This window comes from Fringilla coelebs, assembly GCF_963513975.1.
Source record: "Fringilla coelebs genome assembly, chromosome: 7".
NCBI classification, from domain to species: domain Eukaryota; kingdom Metazoa; phylum Chordata; class Aves; order Passeriformes; family Fringillidae; genus Fringilla; species Fringilla coelebs.
The window spans coordinates 25,867,011-25,888,300 of record NC_140035.1 but is presented as its reverse complement, the minus strand read 5'-3'; the positions used below and the strand labels follow the sequence as shown (position 1 = coordinate 25,888,300).

Sequence of the window (21,290 nt, the reverse complement as noted above, 5' to 3'; positions counted from 1 at the left end):
GCTATTTCTACCAGAAAAATATAAAAATAAAACAAAAGGTTAAATGATCAGATAAAGGAATAAGGGACAAGTAAGAAAAGTAGGAGGCTATTTCACTGGTATTTGCATTTTGAATAGAGCAAAGGTATAAATAAATAGAGTTGCTTTCTTCCTGCATTTGCTCCCAGCAAAACTTCTGGTGATTTAAAATTAACATTTAAGTTAATAGGCAGTGGCTTATGGTTGCTTGAGCTAAGTAGGCATTTACACATTAAAAAAAAGATTCAGCACTGAGGCTGAGAGACAGTAACATGTGATGGGATGCACAGCTTGCCTGTTACTTCCATAAGCAGCCACACCTGAAAGCAGTATTAAGCTTTTTAAAATGTCCCACATAATGAAAGACACCTGTTTTAGGCTTACTAAAAAAATGCTTTACAGACATATTCTTAGCTGAAAGCTTGGGTTTAGCTGAATTGGGTTCCAAATTGTTCCAGCCTCGTGTGAAACTTGGCAAAGTGATGGCAAAGGCAAAACTTGTGATTGTCAGAGTGGGGGATACCCAAAGGTCTGTTAGCTATAAACTCATAGTACCTGGTAGAGGCTTGATTTTTCTTCAAAATCCACAAAGGAAGAGTGTGGAATCCTACTCCCATTTTTAACTTTTCCACTTTTCCAGTTCTCTTTTAAGCAGAAGATTAAACTATCCTTAAAATTGGCTCCCTGACTCCCAAGAGCTTCTTGGAAATGAAATTAAATACTTGATCCAAAGTCTGTTGCTTTATTTTACTATTTTTTCTAAATTATATGTAGAGAGCTTTGAGCATCTAAACCTGCTTTTTTTTTTTAAACTTTTGATGTCAAGTTGTCTTTTTGTTTTCTTTTTCTTTTTGTGGATTGAATCTCTATTCCCAAAGTGTTTGATGACCCCACACTGCTCTAAACGTCCTTCTATGTCTATTCTCTGTTGAAATGACTAGCAGGAAAGTCACTGGGTGTGATGCAACACTTAACAGTTCTAACCAGTGGAAAGATGTAGTTACCTAAACATACAATTCTTCAGTGCTGTACACTATTGCTGATGACCTGAAACATTTCCATGGGGCAGTCATTCCTGGTCACAGAAATGACCAGGGTATTTCTGTGCCAGGAGCTGGAACCCCGTGGACACCCTGGCACGTCTCTGGCCTTTGCTGAGAAGTGGCCTTCTGCTAGAAGGTTTGAGGAACTGCAGCTCCCCATTAGACTAGATTTATCTTTCTGTAATAATGTGTCTCTTTCTCTATGCCTAACTGTTGGTGTGAGAGGCTCTGTCTCCAGTGCCATATTCAGAGTGTTTCCCCAAGAGTAAGTTTAGGTGACATGTCAGAAGTGTGAACTGGCTTCATTGTGGAAGCCACTTATTTAAATTATTTTGTGGAAGAGGTAACACTTCTCCTGGCAAATGTATTTAACACAAGCTTTGAAAGGACGTGTGGAGCAGGTATTTTTTCAAAGTGCAAGCTAAGCAATGTTGGTTAAAAAATTAATATATATTTTTGAAAACACAATCTGGTGATATGTGACACTATAAATGCAAATGACCTTTGTCAAGAACGTGACCACATTTCTCTCTAGACTTAAACATTCCAAGAAAATAAGAAAGAACCCTGAACTGATAGTTTAGTACATTAAAAGTTAATTGTGTCTTTTGGGCAAGTTGTCTCACTTTAATCATTCAGTTAGAGAGCTTTTGATTAATTTTAATAGCATTCTGAGAATTTATAGCCAGACAACTATTAGTTTTTGAATTAAGGGATTTGTTGCCATTTGGGTGCTGGACTGATATCAACATGCTCCAGAATAAACTCATTGGTTCTTCCTGACTCAGCCCTCCTGCTTCCTCATGTTCCCACAAACAATGGGGAAACCCTTCTCACCTTCAGCACTCCAGGCAGACAGGACAGTCACCCTGGGTATGCCACAGCTAGAAGAGCAGTTCAGTAAAACATGTTTTCATGAAACTGCCACTAACATCCAAGAAAGCAAAGCTGTTACAGGATCAGTTTCTCCCAGGGAGTTACAGCCAAATCTTCTGGGGAAGAAAAGCACTTTCACAGTGCATTCTTTCCTGAGGCTGAGCAGGATTGCAATGTGGAACCTCCTGCCTTTTCTTAGAGTGTTTCTTTCCTGTAGCTCTTGGGAGAAAAGGGTGTTGGAGCATGCTTTCCTCAGGGCAGCTTCTGGGCTATGCCAGTCCTGCCACTGTCACACCCATCCCACAGCACAGACACTTCCCTGACAGCCATGACTCCATGCAGGGAGACTCCACATTCCCACTCAAAGTTATTTGGGGAAAATAGCCTTCAAGGAGAAATTGGAGGAGGGGATAGCAAATTATTTAGAGCCAAGGAGTAGGTCACAGGTGATTCAGGAGAGTAATGAGGATATTCTGTCTCATGTGAAAGGGAATCGGGGGATCTTTGGTTCTCCTTGGTTGCCTGCTCATTCTCAGACTCTTTGCAGGACTATCTGCTTTGCTCTGTGTTTTGCTAGTAGCTCCTACTAGGGTTCTTTGGTGCTCATATAGTACTTGCAACTCTTCAAACAACAGATGTGAAGCCTAATAAGTACACTACTGCTGTTGTCAGAGGAGAAAGTTGGGGGTTTTTAATGTGCAAGATCTGTCATGAATAATTTATTGGCGGAGAAATCTGCCTTCTTGAATTATATTCCTGAATGAAGTAGTACAAGCTCTGTCATTTAGAATACTTAGATGAGTAAAGCCCATACATTATCAGTAAGGAACCATGTAATAGAGGCAGATAGAACATTGGTTTGTTTTTCTTAATTAAGTATATAGTTTATTTATTTTTTTTAACAGGTCAGGCTACTCAGCCTTTGAAACTCCCATTTTTATTTCACAAATGTACCCTTTGAAACCTATTCTCAAAGGAGATAAAAAGGTGATACTAGAGTGAATTTCTATGTAGTAAGTTTAATTTGGAACTTCTGAAAAAATTATAGTTTAATTTATCAAGGTCCTTTATTTCCTATCCTATTGCTGATTAGGCACAGCTAAAAAGCTGCATATTTCATGAAGATTTTAATTTTTTTGAATACCTGGGGAGGGGGTTTGTCTCAAACTTATCAGCCAACCAGCTCTGCCTAAAACCAGTGCTCCCTGGCCTGGGTGTAAAGGTCACCTTTGCATACAACAGTTCCTGTCCTAGAGGTCTTGTGTTTGAAGGGAAAATGCCCAGCCAAACCACAGGAAGGAAAACTGAAGCAAAAATGTAATGAGACCTGAATCTTTGACCTACCTGCCCAGCCCTTTGATCGAACAGCACACAGAGAGGGTTCTGTAATGTAAGGGAATTGTTTCCTTCCTTCTGCAAATGAGGCAGTTCTCAGTCTTGTGTTCAGGGCCTCCTCATTACACAAAGAAGTTGTTAAAATCTTTAATTTCCTGAAGCTTTTCAGTGAATGCTGGAGGGCACTAGAATAGTTCCATTTCTTGGAACTGCTTTCTCATTGCACAGAAATCCTGGTCAAGCATTCATTTGTCTGTAAACTATGGTATTGTTAACAATATCTGTAAGAGTGACTTCATAATGGAGCAAGTCTTGAAATAGCAATACAGAGTTCAGATGTACATGAAAGGAAATAGGGGAGAAGTGACTGACTCCAAAGTAAAAAGGCTTGCTTGTGTACTTTGCCTCCATCTGATTTCATTGTGCCACTCTCAGAGTGGGGCATGTTGACAAGGGAAGAGGTATGGGGAGGAAATGGATGGTCAGAATACATAAAATCCCAACAAAAATATATGAATGGAGTACGGAGGTTTAGACTGTGGTCCTTGTACTTACTTTTTACAAGTAACTTGAGCCTTCTCTTTGAAAGAACAGATTGAGACTGCTTAACAAAACCATGAGCCCTGCTACTGCAAGTTCTGTACATTTATTCTCTAATTATACAGTTATTAGTGTGCTTTGGAGCAAACCAGACAGCTAGAAATCATGTTTTGGGAAGAGGTCCTTGTTAGGGAGATGAATATCTCTGTTTACATAAGCTGAGAGAGGAGTGGAAGCATCTTTGTGTGACTGCACTAAAGCTGAAAGTCAGGCTTTGCTATAGACAGGTGGAGCTTTAGGTATCCCCAATGCTGCTGCCACACAGCTTGGACTACTGACCAGAGGAAAATAGGGGTGTGTTGTGCGGGTAGGGTCTGGGCACTTCCTTCAGCTTGACAGCACAAGGTGTTGTTCAGCACAGCTCCCATCAAGGGTCCTTAGGACACTGTCAATATGAACTGCAGGCTCACAGGAGTATCAGCTGGTGCAGCAGGTGCCATTTTCTTCTGTAACCCTCGGGTAGGTTTGAGATATTTAGTCATTTTTCATTCATGAGAATAAACTGATCAACATCTCAGTTGGAGATAGGAAACCAGTCAAAAGCAGTTTGCCTGTGCTGTTTTTTGGCTGGACAGTGTCCAGGTTAGAGTGCAGGGAAGCAGCACATGTTATGTGTGGGGACACTTTCTGCACAAGAGGCAAAAGCGATGTTATAACCCACAGCATGTTACCGGTGTGTAACGTAAGGAGTGTGCCGTGCTCATACCTTTGTCACCAGTTAAATACAGCTGCAATAACCAGCCCTTCTCTCAGCTTCTCTGTCTAGTGCAGATGCAAACATAGCTCCAGTCTCCAAAGGAAACTCAAAGCCTCCAGCAGCTGCACTGATGGCCAAGGAAATCTGTGAATGTATGATATACAATGGTGCAGTGTTGTGCTTATGAAGTCTGACAACTGGACTTGGACCATGTAAAATACATTTAAGTTCCTCCATGCTTTGAGCTACCAGCTTTGATGGGGGAAATTCTTATACTGGCTCAGAAAGTGCCACACTAAAGCATGGCCTGTTGCAGTATTAGTGGTAAAGATGTAGGCTATCTCTCCATGACTTATTAAAAACCAAGCTTTTTTAGAAGAAAATTTTAATAAGAGAAAATCAACTGACACTCGATTATGTGTTTTTTACAAATTAGAGCATTCATAATTACACTGCCCTCAGCAGTTTGTGGTTGCTCAGAAATAACATGTTAAGTGGCTGGTGATGCTGGTCTGATGTGGAGTCCTTGTACTTATCTAGGGGTTGTGTCCCCTCTTGTGTTACTTCTTCCCAGTAAATAACTTATTCCACAAACCTAGAACAATGTGCTTGCTGAGTTGTGAACAATAAATCACTGAACTGAATTACAGTGTGTGTAGCTTTAAGATAATGTTTTTGTGACCTTTTCCTTTCAATTGTACTGGTTTGATCATCTCTACTATTAAAATTCTTAATTAATTTTTTAATTTAATCTTTCTGTGGACACTTACACAGTCTCAGTGATATAAATGTTAAATTAACTTTTCAGCCTTTGTAGGCAGGAATCTATAGGAAGTACATTTAGAACAAAAGAGGGTTTTTTGGGTTTATACAATGTGGCTTTGTGTTGTGTTGGTTTTGTTCATGATAAGTGCCCCAGCAAGATCAATCTTCAGTGTTTGTGCTGGACTGAGAAAGTTTTCAAAAACAATTCTAAGAATTTTTTCTTGTGAAATCAAAAGCAGGTGTGCATCTGTCTCTATATTGCTTTTCTATTCATATGCTGCAAAAGACTTAATTCCTATTTTAAGGAACTACTGTCTATTATAATTACAGCCAAAATGCTGCATGTTTATATTAAGTTTATGGATAAATCCTATATTTAAATGACAGGAAATAGATGTGGATAATAGTGAATCCATTAGTGAGAGTGTTCCCTCACTCTATCATTCTAGATGAGAAAGATGTTTTCATACAGAACCTTGAGAGATGCTAACACAAAACTGTATTTTGTTTCCCTGTCTGGAGCTGGAGAAAGCAAAACATTATCAGTAGTTATCTGGTAACTGTGACATGCATGCATTTAACTTTCCCAGGCTGGCTTCACTAGAGTTAGTCTGGCAAAAAAAGAAAAGGGAGATGGAGTGTCATACAGTATTCCATTAAAGTGATGGCCATAGTATGTGGTTGTTATGATGTAATTATTGAAAGAATACTTCAAGGGCCTTATTTTGGACTTCTTGTAGTTATATAATTCAGATTTTTGAGTTGGAAAAGGCTTCCTTCCACTAACAAAAGCCTCCAGGTCTCACTGAACTCAGTGTAGCCAGCAGCTGGGACTGAAGCAGGCTGGGCCCATCCTGGGTGCAGAGGCGCTGGTTCCATGCACGGCAGAGAGGCTGTGTGCAACGTCCTCCCACAGACAGAGCCTCACTGTGAGATTTGACACAGTTTGAGATCTTTCATAAAAGAAAACTCCATTCAATTTCCACTACTACAAAGGTGATGATTCTTTGAACACAGAAATTAAATTAAACTGAGAGAATAAATTAAAAAAATTGAAAATTAAAAACTACTCCATTCCATGTTCATGACATTTTTAATACTCATCTTGCTAAGATGCAGAACAAGGACTATTGAATTTCCATTCATTAGCAGCCAACAGGTTATGAATGAGTATTAACTTCAAACAAAAACTTGATTTATAACAACATCGAGTTGTGCACTTAAAAAAATAATTACAAAACATTTTTAAAAGGAAGAGTAACAGTGGAAGCAGTAATGAATATAAAACATGACTGATTAGGCTTAAAACATAACTTCAAGTATTCTATGGCATTTCCTCAGACATTTGTCTCATCTTTTGTGCAATACCCATCTTTGCATAGTAAAGAAAAATTGGTTAGACTCCAGCCTTAAGTAATCTGTTTCTTGATCATGCACCTATACAGCTTTTACTTTGCCTGGCAGACTTCTCTTTTAGGAGTATCAGATCAAATCAGCGAGATCATGCAGCAGACTGGAATGAGCTATACAGTTACCACAGCTTCTTGTCCAGCTGAACAGGTAAATAATGGAGCAAATTAGAGTGGATGAAATGGAGGCAGAGTCAACCTGGTCTTCTTCTGGTGATGCTTTGCGATGAACAAGTTACTGCTAAATGGATATGCATTTCCCAAAGTATAGCAAGGGGGGTGTACAAAATCAACACCTATCAAATCCAGTTTTTTAACTGTCTACCAGCACAGGAAGCACTTCAGCCTGTACCTACTCTGAGCTGTATTATAACTTGTGTTGTGCGCACACAGGGCAGAAAGCGTGTTCTTCCCATGCACACAATGGCTGAGGACTGGAGCATAAATTCAGTCACAAAATCCTAATTGCTATGAAACTGCTGGTGTAAATAAAAAAGTTACTCCAGCACTGAACATATATACATAGTAGTTGGGGACCACTGTGGTCTGATTTAAAACATCACATCACACACTAACAATGTTGTTTGTGAAATGCTTCTCCAAGGTTTATTACACAGGTAGTTTATGTATTTCCAGTTGACTTTACTTATTGTAATTTTTGGTGTTTCTGTTGTGGGTTATGCTTGCTTTGGAAGCAGAACCTGAAAAAAGTTAGACATTGTTTTTCCAATCATAGCATTTTGAAAGAAACATAATACAGTTGCAAGTTCTTTTGGTTTGTTATCAGAGAAATGTTAGTAATTTAATTCTGCTTAAAGCCAAGCAGGAAATTTTCAGAATAAGGTTTATAATTTTTATTAATGTCAACTACCTGTGTGTGCAGCACCTTTAACTTATAATGTAGTAAGTGTAAATGTGATTATGTTAAAGCTGATTGAAAATATTTAATAACAACTGTGAATCAAAACCAATATATTGAGACTGTTGAATTGAACATTATCATAATAAGAAAAATAACTGAAATGAGGTTTTCTAACTCACAGGAAAATGTCTGCAGCATTTTTTTAATGTTTTGGCTCTTAAAGGTAACTTGGGAAATGGATTTCCTCTGAACAAAGATGCAGGAAGTAGTGTAACTGGGCTTCTGTTGTTACTAAACTACAACTTTTAAATTAGATCCAGAAGTCTTTAATTCTGATTATCAGACAAATAATCAGCAATTAAATTTTCAGTTACTTCACTACCAAATGATTTAAGACAAGATTAAAAGGATGAGCCAGACTGTCCAGCTTTGTACTTTAAGGGAGCCCTAAACTAGACCTCTTCACAAACCTTTCTCAAGGCAGCTGCAGCCAGGTGGTTCCTAGGGACACAGGACTGCTGCCCAGAACTACTCTGTAAAAATCTGTGTTGGTGCAGAAGGTGTCTCTAAAAGTAATGACAACACACCTGAAACTACCTGGGATTTTGCACATATTGTGGTGGTAACTGGCTATCAGTAGCCAAGGGTCAAAGTATTAATCTTGCATTAAACTTTGAAAAGTGACATGCATCAAAGAGATACAGGGAGTGAGTTAAAAAGGTCAGTCACCTTTGCAAGCTGCTTTGAGTGGATGGGCAGAAGGCAAGAGAATAATAGCTCATTCCAAGCTTTAACATCTTTTGAGTATTTTAAGGCTTGTTTAAGTTTTTATTTTACAGGATCTAGGCAGGAAAAAAAGTAGCTTTTCTTAAAAGAAAAAAAAAGAGCTTGGCACTTCTGTGATTAGTTTGAGTGTGTGTTACTTATATAATGGAAAAGTCTGTATAACAGCCAAAATAAGTAATTCAGACTTATAGTCAATACATAGATACGCATTTATACATTTTAATTGTTTTTGGTTTCAAGCATACAAACTTTAGATCACATCTGTTTGGTGTCAGAACTCCCTGCATCTGCATGCTGTTTTCTGCCTTTTTTTGAGCAAGCCGAGAACATCTGCTGTACAACATGCTACAGAAAAAAAAGGGGAAGAAAAAAACCCAAAACCAAACCCAACATCAAAAATAGATTTACATAAAGAATAGAACCTTTTTATATGGAAATTCTTTTCTCTCGTATATATATATTTATATATAATCTGTGAAAATGATACATCAAAATCTTATTTCCATATTTACACTTTTTCCTTTTTGGAAGAATTCCATCCATCATTCTCTAGCTTCCATACCCAAGAGGCTCCTGTCCAAGGTGGACAGTGAGCTCATGGAGCAGGGAACCCTCAAGTCCAGCAGCAGAATGCACTGCATGGCTGGAAAAGCTGTTGAAGCCTGGCACTGGCTTCCCCATGGTTTGTATTTATTGGGCTGCAGATTCTGCTTGGGGGCAGCTTGCTAACTTGGTTGTTTGTATGTGAGCCATGCAGGTTACCCTTTCAAAATTAGCTCCTCATGCCACTGGAGTTTGATAAGAAAAAGGAAGTCATGCGAACTCAAGTGAAGTTAGAGTGCCAGCAGGCTGGGAAAGAATCTTTTGCAACTCCATTATTTTGGAACAGTTCTCTTATTGCACTTGGTCTTTGTGTCTCCTTCTTAATTTGAGAAAAGGAAAAAAACACCTGATTTTTTGGAAGCAGTTTGCTTGTACCACTTGTCAGTTAATGTCAACAAGAGAAAGGTGAATAGAGGAAGTATTTCCAACTTATCTCAACATCCCAACTTTGTGTTTATAGTTACTGTTCTCATGTTCTTCTGTACTGATTTAGTTCCTGTGTAGCTACAGCAAAGACATCATACCCAAAATCCAGTAGTGCAAGAAGCAGCTTTTTGAATGGCATTTCTTCAGATAGGGCCTTGCTGAGTTGGATCGAACCTTCTTTTTTTGACATTTCTTCCAGGTTGCATCCAAAGGAGACGGAAAGAGAAAAATGCAAGACATTAGTTAGATATAACAGGAACAAAGCCATTGCAAAGGTCATAGCAAAGTAAAAGGCTCACACTGACAGTTCAACCAGGAACTTTTTCAAGGGGTAACTATTTAAGGAATTTGGTTGAATGCTTTCTACAGCATGATACCAAGTACAGGTTTCCTTATGCAGTTTAAAGATCATGCTGGCATACAGAAATAATTTCTGTAGTATTTCAACTGGTGCTCCAAATTTGTACAACTTTTCAGCTCCCAGTAACACAAGTGTGCACTAGGCCAAGAATGCACACGTTTACCTAAAGAGAATGAGTCACAAATGCCAGGAATGGCAACACTTCAGCCAGGAGAGGCTTGAGTTCTCAGAGCAAGTGCCCATCTCTGGCTACACCAGAATTTAGTTTACATTACCCAGTGTGACAAAAGTGTGCATGCCTTTGTGAGCTCTTACCACGCTATTGACCATAAGTGCTGTGAATCTTAGTAAGGTGCAAAAGACAGCTGAGACATTGCATTCGAAGGAGACTGGACAGCTTTGTCAGTTGTGTGATTAGAACTGAATGTTAACAGAGGGCAGCAAGCTGGTGACATCCAATCTCCTGCGATGTTGATGTCCTATGTCACACAGCAAGACATTAGGAAGCAACAACAAAAGTAGGGGGCAACCTCCCCGGTATCTGGCTTTATGTGGGGCATCAAGCAAGGGGCTCATGCATTTAGTTTTACCATTGGGCATTCACACCACTACCGCCACCAAACCAACATGCAAAAAATACAGAACAGGAATTCATATATTCCCTAAAGCTACAGACCAACCCCTGGATTTTCAATCTTCTGCAGCCCTGCTAACCTCTACCACTGCTACAATCTTTATTCTACACATAAGGTTTAACTGGTGGTTTGAGACTAATGCAAAGGCAACTTCTTATTGAGAGGACTTCCAGAGGCTGGTAATTCTTGGGAATCCTTGATTTTTGTTTTTTTCCTTGGATACCTGTGATTGGATTTGTGCAAGATGAATGTTTAAGAACTGCTAGTTTCTGAAAGAAGACTACCGTATTCATCTTTCAGTCTTTTCCCCTCCAGGATTACTGTACTCCTTTGGAATGAGGCTGACCTTACGTCAGTATCTCAATTCCTCGTGCTCTACACTACAGGTAAATTTGAGATGAGGAAAATAATTTTCAGGCCAACTTGCAAAACTGCCAGATAGGAAGGATGAATATTACAGAACTTGGTTAAATGTGAGTTAAAGGCTGCTGTGTATCTGCTTGTCCTACCAGTTTCAATGGGCAAAGCGCATGTCTATTTCTCTTCCCCGATCTCCTCCTTTTAAATACTGTCTAGCATCCTTGAATTCAAGTATTATTGATAAACAACTAATTAGTCAGTCCTTTTAAATCAACAATGCAGATGAAAAATCCAGATGATGTAACTTGTCCTTCCACTATATGGGAAGAACCATATTCCTGTTTGCTTGAAGAGGACAAGTCCTTAAAGCAGACACTGAATTACATTGCTACCTGAGCTTATTTTAATTAAAGAAATGGACTTTATAAAGTCTTAGAACATGGTACAGAGGATAGATGCTATGCTAGCTTCCCAGTACAATCTAACTCTTTTGACTTTTATCTTATCTGCTCTTTTCTAACCTGATCTTCACTAGTGTAGTGTCCTAGTACAAACCTCATCATGCATTCTGTCCAAACCATATATTTACTTATCTCCTAGTTTTATTCAGCAGAAATACAGCCCTTGAGGAACAAGATACTGACCAAACCACTGCCTTTCTTCACTTAGGATATTCTGCTAACAATGTTGTATGAGGGAGAGAAACATGTGAAGAACTAAAATAAGAGCCTGAAATAGGGAACATGAGGTACAGTGTCAATAAGGAAACAGTACACACATGCAAAGCTTTAACAAGAACTGCCCTTGTAGCACTTCAGAGGTGAGCAGGGAGGTGTTACCCTGCAGGAACTGAAATTCTGTTCTGATTACCTGACCTGCTTTAACCACTTCATCCTGAATTACCAAGCACTATAATACTAAAATGAAGACAATTAGTAGTCTAACTTAAATTGGCAAATAGAACAAGTCTACCTCTTCCCAAGAAAACTACAATAAAGGAGAGTAGGTGAGTGGCAGGTTCTGGGTATTTCCACCACTTCTAGCTTTGAGTTATAGCAGTACAAGATTCCTTCTGCTACACTTCAGTTAAATGGTAAGGGAGCAAAAGTGTCCTCTAGGGAAGGACACACCTGAGAATGATGCTGCTTCCTAGTCCTTTGTTGGTTTATGTGAAAGATCTTAGAACATCGACATCTTTGCATGTCAAGTTTTAATGCCTCTAAATAACAAGGGTCAGCCTTTCTGTCTGTAATCCAACCAGAAATAGGGTCTCAAACAAAAATAAAAGAAAGAAAAGTATAGGTTCTTTTTAGTCAAAAAAGCATTCCATGCCACAGCACAGCAGTGCCTAACATGGTCATATTTACAAAAAAAAAAAGATTCAGAAAAGAAAAACTGGTTTCAAAAAGGGTGGGATGAATTCAAGAAATACCTTGCTGCAATCCACTGCATTCTTTTGTGCAATGAACTAGGAACATGGTCACAGAGTATGTTACTTGCAATGTGTGCCCCTGCGTGTGATCATGTAAGTACAAAGCTTTATTAAAGATTTTATGCAAACCCAGTATTTTAATCACTTCAACTAGCTAATGTTTTCATAGGCATTCCTAAAGCATGGTTCAAATGCTGAAGAAGAGCTTAAAAAAATTTAACTTTTGCTACAAAACTGGCTAAACTTATCAAAATGAGGCACTAAAAAAAGCAACTTAAAATAAAACACTGACCTCCCATTTATTCCAGTAGTCTGGGGAAAAATTAGAAAATACCTCACATTTGATTCTAGTGGCTGTTTGTGCAGTGATGACTGCATTTTGGTCCACAATTCATGATTGATGGAAATTCTGGTAAGGGACCAAAACCTCTTCCTCACAAAATTGCCACCAGCATTCCACTGCTCTAACTTGTGGAAACCATTGGGGTCTAAATGCAACAGCCCAGACCAGTTCAACCTCAGCATCTGTTATAGCTGGCTAAGTCTTTGGTTCCTCCATTAATCTTCTATTAAAGAGGAAACCCTGCAGCTCTTTAGCAAAGGACAATTGCTGGAAATAGAACTGTGCCTACAGTCAATTCTCTATCTGCCTCTTTTGTATTCTGCTATTAACAAGCAGCAACTTTTCATGTACATTTCCACATCACTCTTACTAATATTACCTCTTAGCAGTGTTTTGTTACCAAAACTGCTGTTAAAGTCAGTAAACAAAGGCATTAATTGACTCGTATTACTGCAGTAGCTTAGCAGCAGTGAGTGAATATATGCTAGGAAAAAAAGTGTAGGCCCCTGAGCTACTCTAATGGTAAAAATGTCCATCCTATGTTAAACACTGTATACTGAAACCTTGCACAGACTTGCTGCACCAAAATCAAGTTCTTACTGCTGTATTTAAACAGATTTCCAAGTACTATGCAAGGCACAACTGAGTAAAATCTACTTCTTAACAAGGTTTCTACCCACAGCCTTTAAGCCACTTCAAATGTCTAATGAGATTCTATAGTCTATAAAATTGTCAGTTAATATTTTCTTTCCTATTCTGTCCACACATTAACCTGATTTAAAATTAACCTTGGATTCTTCTTAAAACTGGAAGTTGTTTGTTGAGCTGTTTTTACCTTTTTTTTCTCTAAACTTGCATCAAGGTTTTTTTAACACTTCCCCTCCAACCCCCACCCCCCACCTCAGTTCATGAACAAAGTTTGCTTAGTTGCAGCTTACGTTTGATATGGACTTGACACCACAGTACCGTATGTTCATATGAACATCTGATAACCTGTGAAACAGAAATCACATCTCCCAGTTTGTAAAGCATTAGCTACCTTCTCTCATAGTTGCAGAGACTAAATATATCACTTGCTTAAAAAAAGGAAAAGTTAAAATCCCTTTATTATCCTCCTCTGTCCCTCCAGATCTATCTGAAGCCATATATTGGGGGTCTACATGTGCTAGCCTTCTTTGTGTACAAGCTGAAAAGCCTCTTCTGTTCCCCTCTGGCCCCCAGAAGAAACATGCACTTCAAGCTGTGAGCTAGGCCAGGCCAGTGTATTTGAGGTTCTGCTACAGAATAAACAGTTGTATCTTGCTCCTGTGAGAGTAGGAGCTTCAGGAGGCATTTCCAGTGCAGATCCTCTAGAGGAATAAGGAGCTTCTCCCTTTGGGCAAACAAACCAGGGTGCAAAGCTGATCACTTCTGAGAGCAGTTTGAGAAGTGTGAAACATGAAGAATAAATAATCAATTACATCCTGTATTGTTTTAGACAGGGAGGGATTGTCCTGCCCTTCTCTTTCAAGTAAGTTCTCAAGCTCTTTCTGCTGGAGGCAGGGGCTGCAGAGCTGATTGCAAGGGGCAAAGATGGCCAGGGCACAGACAGCTTGAAAAGACTCAGAGGAAAAACTAATTATTTTATATTTTCATGACATGTATTTTATTTTCAGCAAACTACCTTGTGCAATACAAACCTATCAGTTAGGGATGCACACCCTGTTTCTGCAAAGTCTATGAATTCCTAAGTAATGGACAAATGTCTCTTACTGTAGAAAACTCATCCAAATAGGTAAGCAGACTTTTTTTCCCCCAACAGAATCTTGCTTGGTTAATTCCAATGGGCACCTGCCAAACAAGCACTGAGAGAACAATTAATGTGGCTGAGTCTTTCTGAGAACACCAACAGTGACAGGCAGTGTAACAGGGAGTAACTGCCTTGTCCAGGAGAAAGGGCAAAGCCTGATTTGCTGCTTTCAGCAGGCCTGAAAGAGATTTTGAAATATTCTCCTTCTACATGCATAGTTAATTGAGGCCAGCTGAAACTTCACAAATATATGAATATAAACCAGAAGTAAAACACTTTCAGGTGACCTTTGAAAGTGAATTAAATTATAAGACCTTATCACTAGATTCTACTTTGATAACTGCCCTAATCAATTAGGGAATAATTTTTTCTTCTCAACTTTGACATGAAATATGAATAGAGGCCATAGAAAATTTTCTTTGAATTATTACTATTACTACTTATTCTCCTTGAAGAATTATGGCTTATTATTGTATCATGGCTTAACCTTGATTCATGTTATTGAAAAGAAACAGCAACTTTAAATGCCACGAAAAATCACTCGTACTTAATTACTTCCATGATCTGTTAGGTTATAAACACTGCTTCTAAAGGGAGAACTTTTTTACCAAATACAGGCCATGCACTGGGCAGAATGGACACTACAGAAAGGGTAGGAATTAAGGTCCTTTGTACAAGACTCTGTTTGCTTTAACAGAGTAGTCAAGTGGAATGACTAATCTGTTAGTCCTTATAGTTTCAAAACACATCAAACTAGAAATGGGAGAGAAATGCTTTCATCTTTCAGGAAACAGCTCAAGATTTCAAAATAGTCTCTCTAAACTGGAATTTGTTTTTTAAATTGTGTATCAATAATAAAAAAAAATTTAGAAAACTTATTTGTGGTTACTGATTTTAAGTCTGCTATTCCAGAGTCAATTACATCAACACAGTTGTTCCTAAAAATGACTCTGCTCCTTCCATCACTGACCATTTACATGACATCTCTTGTTGTCAAAAAGTTGAGCAGCTGAGAGTATTGCTACATTGTAAATACGACCTGTATCTTTTGGGAGCTTTTTAACCAATGTAATCAGCTTCAATGCTATGGACTCGGGGTGAAAAAAGACCTTGTTCCTTAAGTGTTAACTTAATTTTCCAGGAATTCACCTAATTCTTTTCTTTTATTCAACTTTGCACCCTGATAACATTTGCTATTTTCACATCCATTTCCTTCACTTGTTTACTGCATGTGTAATTTCTTTTCCTGTTTAAAACAGTCTGTTAGAGTCTGGGGGGTAAACTTGGAACTCTTGTAGCAGGAACTCAAAACTGAGTGATGTAAGCAAGAAATAGAAATGCCAGAGCCACCGAAGAGAAGACATGCGGCATTGCTTACTTAAAGCCCCATCCTGTCCCCCCAAGGACAATAGCTGCTACCAGGATGGCACCAGCGATGGAGCCTATTATAAGATTGGTGGCACTAGGACCTGTGATAAAGGATTAGGGTAAGACAGACATAAGAACCAACGACTTCATTCACATTACGTGAAGCATCTGAAGGGCAGTCAAACAATTCAGGGAATATGGGACAGCACATAAGGTGATGCCTCTAGACAGTGTCAACGAGCCCAACTTAACTTACTTTTCTTTAACAATAGGAACAAACAAAGCTGTTGGTCTCTGCATTGTGCTATGCTGACTTCTACCATAGGTAAAAACCTAGTATTAGACAGTGAATTCCATGGTAACTTACTTCTTTATCTGCTTCATGAACAGTCAGCTGAGGACACTAAAATAGTTGTGAATAATTCCTTAACTTAGAGGGAAAAGGATGAATGCTGTATGTTTTAAGACTACAGAAAATGAGAAAGAAATAAAAAATCTAAAAGCCCTCTCTTTTTTCATGGAGCTCCTGAAAAGTGTAGGTATTTTAATTCGAGCTGAGAGCATCTAGCACCACTTACTCATCAGAATTCAGACACCCTACAGTTACATCAATGCTAAATTTACAATTGTTTGACAAAAGCAAAGGATTATATAATAGGGAACAAAGATTGAAATAAAAGTTTATTTCCACTAAGCTTTCCAAACATCAAAGCATCTCTTCATCATCCTCAAGAAGCGACTGAACAACAAAGTGGGGAAGGGTGGAGCAGAAAAAAGAGCAACAAAAAGAAGCAGCACAAAATATGTTCGTGCAATTTTCTGAAGAGGGCAAGAGAGCACCTAAATAAGATATTAATAATTGACCCTTAAGTGCTCTGTTTACACAGGACAGAGGTTTGAGTAACATTTGCTCTGTACAAAAACTTCCCATTGCAGTCTTTGATGTAAAACATTGCAAAATGAAAACAACTCAACAGTTCTTCTGCAGCACATCACACACTTTGTTTAACCATTTACATATTCAGGAATAGCCTTCAAAAACAGCTCTTACCCCTATCCCACTCTTCCCAAACCAACAGTTCTACACAGCAGTTGAAATGCTCCTAATTAATTGTTCTGAGCTGAGTTTGGAAAACTATCACACAGCTAATATTAGGAAGAAAGAGGAGCAGCCAGAGAGCAGGAAAGAGCGAGTGAGGGCAGCTGCAACAACTGAAAGTTTTAAGCTGTTAGGTCGATATTACAAAACCTCCTGCCCAACCCCACACACTGCAATAAGCACTTGCCCTAAGTTTTAAAATTTACTGCAGCCACCTAATTTTATTGCATCCACTACATCTCTCTCATCTCAGTGCTTCTGGACATTCTGATTAGCTAAAAGAAAACCAAGTTTTAAAAACTGCTTCCTGCAGTTCCTACACAAAGATTATTCAGGAACATGAATAAAATAGTTGGACTAAAGAAAAATATAATGAGCTTTATAGATGAACCGTGCACAAATTTGACTACAAAAATCAAAAGGTAATTCTGCACAATTTGGAAGTCCATCTTATTTGGACTTAACTCTAAGTCACACCTGACTCAAATTAACAGGCTTGAGCATGGTGGAGGGTAAGTGCCATCCTGCAGGCACTGTTGTTCCAATTAAGACTTGCTAGTAACAGCAGCCTAATGAGCCACCATTTCTGACTGACAGCTACTGTTTGTCCTGGATTTCATCAAATGATCCCACAGAACAAAAGACTGAAAACACAGCAAGTGATTTATCTGTAATAAATTTGCCTTGAAAATCTAAATAAATAAGCCTTGAAAAATTCAAAAGCCGACTTCTTCCTAGCCACAGAATGCCATCTTCTCACAAAAGACGTACAATGATTAATTGATAGTAACATAGTCATAAATTAGATACAGATGTGCCAAATCAACACTTTTACATCCCTTTTCTCGCTATAGTCCCTGGTTGTTAATGCCCAGGGATGTGTATCCATTTCATAGAGCATATCTAATCACCAAACATCAGTTTATTCTTTAAATAAAGAAAATCAGGATTGGTTTTATTTACTATAAATATTAAATAATTCAGTCAATTTAAACAGAAGATGATAATATACTAAACAATTAGGCTCAGGCAATAGAAAAATATAAAAAAAATAAATCAAGCCTGTAGAATAGGTAATAGGACTAAAGAGCAAACACTTATTTATGAGACTGGAGTACTCCAACTGTTGAATCCCAGCTTCAAAATACAGAGATCCAAGAGGATCACTGATGAGTCATTTTAAGACAGACTGTGCACATAAAAGTACTTAAAATGAGATTATTTTTATGTGTTATACCTTACTGTAAGGATCTATGCCTTATGTTTTATTAAGCATTACCAAAAAAATTGTATTTATTTTGCTACCAGTAAAGGGACTTTAATGAAGAAAAATAAAAATCCATGTTTCAGCTCAATAAACCTCTTTAGTCACTGAACTCAGACACTTGACAAACCAGAAGTAAGAGGAAGATCTTAATAACCACCACACTGTAGGATCATGTTCCATCCAGACTATCACAAGAGGCAATACTTTGGTACGTTGTTCTTCCCACCACGCCACTGCTATAACCTGCAGACACAGATTTGTCAGGAGGAATCTCCTGCAGACTGCTGCCTGGCACACCTCCTTTTCCTGCAAGGACACTGCCCCAGCATGGCTATTGTACCATCCCTGGCCATCTTTTAGGACTCTGATACGAATCCTACTGAAGGTGTTAAAGCAGAACACACCTGAAACTTCAGCAGACATCAGACTATTCCCAAAATCTTCATCATCATCCAATAGATTCTACAAGAACGAATACACACCATTTGAAACTCTCCCAGTATTAGAAAAGGCAAGTTTACTGCAGACTGTCCTGCAGGTAACAACAACTCTGGTGATCTGATGTCTTTTCTTGCCTGTTGCTTTGCCAGCCAAATCCTCTGGTTTAAGTTATCAAAGCTACGTATCCACTTTGGTATGATATCTGGAAAAGAAACTACTGCACCATTTTGTCCCCCATGATTCCTGAAAGAAGTTCATAAATCATTAAGTAATTAAAGTTATTTCAGCACTTTGAACAAGCATTTACTATTTGCAAGTGAAGTGGTGAGGAAGGAGGACAGGTCCTGGCATCAGGCAGTGATGCTCACACCCTGTCCTGCAGCCAGGCACAGCAACGGCCAGCAGGGCATTAGGAACACAGAGGGAATTTGCATTCCCTGCATGCTTTCTATAAACCAACAAAAAGTAGCAGTGGCTTGCCTTGAATGCACATTTGTGTCTGAAGAAACCAGAGGACAGAGAAATATTGATGAGATGCAGGAAAAAAGAATGAATAGAAACAAAAAGAATGAGTCAGGTAGTGAGTGATAAAAGCAGAGAGAGATGAAAAGCTGGCATTGGTACAGAAGGATACAGGAGCAAGAACAAATGGTCAGGGACACTGGTCAGAGCTGAGTGGCTTGAGATAGCAGGTGAGGGAAGAGACAAACAGAAGAGAACAAGGCAGAATGTAAGCAAAAGGCAAGTGGTCCTCAACTTGTAGGTAAACTTCCTGCTCCAGAATCTGTACCCCAAACCTCTACAACTTTCACAGTCTTCAGTTTTTAGCAAACAGTTGTAAAAGCTACTAGTAACACAGATTTGATCTTTCTCAAGGAAATACCCTCTTACCTTCTTCCTTCTATTTGTTTTCTAATAATTGTCCTCTGTGAACATAAAGGTCTCTACTCTTCTGAGAATCTTGGATCAGTTTCATACATGGACAGGTTCCTAGGGCTGCAGACTCAGACACACTAAGTGCTGCCTCACTGGACTAGAAGTGTGTGTGAATGCCTTTGCACTCAGCCTGGCTGGAAATCACAGACTGTCCTGCTAACGAGTCCCCTTTCAGAGGGGTGCCACTTGTCACATACCAGATGTCATATATAGTACTAGAAACATGGAGAAGTTGGAAATCTCCGAGCAGCAAAATAGCAGTCATGTCATCTGTAGTTTCCACAGTGAATGCAGAATGAAGACAGCTTTTACATGGGCCTTTTTATGAGTATATATACATGAACACAAATTTATATAAAGCATAGCCATTGTTAAAATTGAGGTACTGGGATAACACTTAGGATTACCATTTTCTAGAACTATGAAAAGACAATAAAAATTGCTCATACGAATTCTCTATACATGAATACTACACTCCAGCACTGTGCTATCCTGTGGTAACAGAATCCTAGCAACAGAACCTTCAGAAGTTTTACTGTAAAACTACCTGTCTGTATGACCATCACCATCTGCCTAGCTTCATCATTAGACTGAAAGCCCTGCATGTAATAAAACACTTCACACTACTTGGTCTATTTTGCAAAATAATCAAGAAATCTCTTTTTTCCCCTCTTTTTCCTTTTTTTTCTCTTTTTTTGGTAATTTGGTGTAATGGAAACATTTAAACATTTAATTTTATGGTGACAATGTGAAATTTCACAAACTTATTGTTTTATGCCCCACATTATCCCAGACAGGAGAAGGTTCAACACTGCATGAGCAAACCACATGACACAGACACAGTCAAATCACACGACAAACACGGTCACCACAGGACAAAGCTAGGGGAACACAGAGGGCTCAGGTGCATACGGTTACCTCACACACTAAGGCACCAGACAGAGAACTCAAACTGAGAAAAGTGCTTACTCTATTCCCCACCCTGTGCCTCCAAAAATCACCCCCAAGGCCAGAATGGTCCCTGCCACTGCACCTATTAGCCTGTTAGCAGCCATGCTCACTGTGCGGAGGGAAAAGGGAAGAATTTTTCAGGAAATCATCACATATATGTCTGAAATGAAAACATGAAATAATCCCTCAAAGGAATACTTTAGAATAGAATCCACCGTTGGATAAACAATTCAAATCTCTTCACAAACTTTGTTTACCAAATAGTGTAGCTTTAAAAATTCTGAAATGAGCTCTATTTGGTTTTCTTTGAATGCTTGCAAATATTTCAAGGAGAAGTTTTCCTGTAAATTCCTTTCAGCTTGTGATTCTATTATATACTCTAAAAGGGAACATCCTCAATCTACTGCTTATTTAAAACAGCCAAAATATAAATAAATTGCCAATAAAAAACCATTCTTTTTAATTACCAGAAACTTACTGTATCCATAATATAATTAAGAAAATGAAAACTGTTTGAAAACAATCCCACCTCAGGAAAAAACAAAAAACCCCAACTTTTAAAGTAATTCCTTTACTAATTAGTAATATTTTTCTTTGTTACTGCATTTATCAATAGGACTCTCAGTTTATCTATATGACCTCAAACAGGTTACACCTTTTAAAAGCACAAATCTACCCTAGAAACCTGCTTCAGGTAACACCCTAGAAATTTTGATATGTTCAAATAGCGCCTCAAGACATTGAGGCCTTACTTTTAATCCTTAAGTGAACACTTCAGGAAAAAATTCTGTATATCTCCTGTGTTAGAGATTAAAAGTTTGATAGATTCATGGAGTCACAGCAGACCACAAGCAAAAAGCTGCATTCCCTGTCAAATGGGAACTTAGG

At 38.6% G+C, this 21,290-nt stretch overlaps 1 protein-coding gene across 2 annotated transcripts in view; it reads right to left on the bottom strand.

Moving 5' to 3' along the window:
* Positions 1–6,452: 6,452 nt before the first annotated feature.
* The window catches only part of ADAM23 (ADAM metallopeptidase domain 23), a gene marked incomplete at its 5' end in the record, with an annotated part of 66,894 nt that continues 52,056 nt past the window's right edge, over positions 6,453–21,290 (bottom strand). The window contains 3 exons of one of the 2 annotated variants that reach the window (XM_084209014.1): positions 6,453–9,612; positions 13,490–13,544; positions 15,719–15,809. In XM_084209014.1, the coding sequence (XP_084065140.1) occupies positions 9,499–9,612; positions 13,490–13,544; positions 15,719–15,809 (260 nt within the window). In that variant the 3' untranslated portion in view covers positions 6,453–9,498. The remainder of the gene's footprint in view (positions 9,613–13,489; positions 13,545–15,718; positions 15,810–21,290) is intronic. The other variant, XM_084209013.1, reaches the window with a different exon arrangement.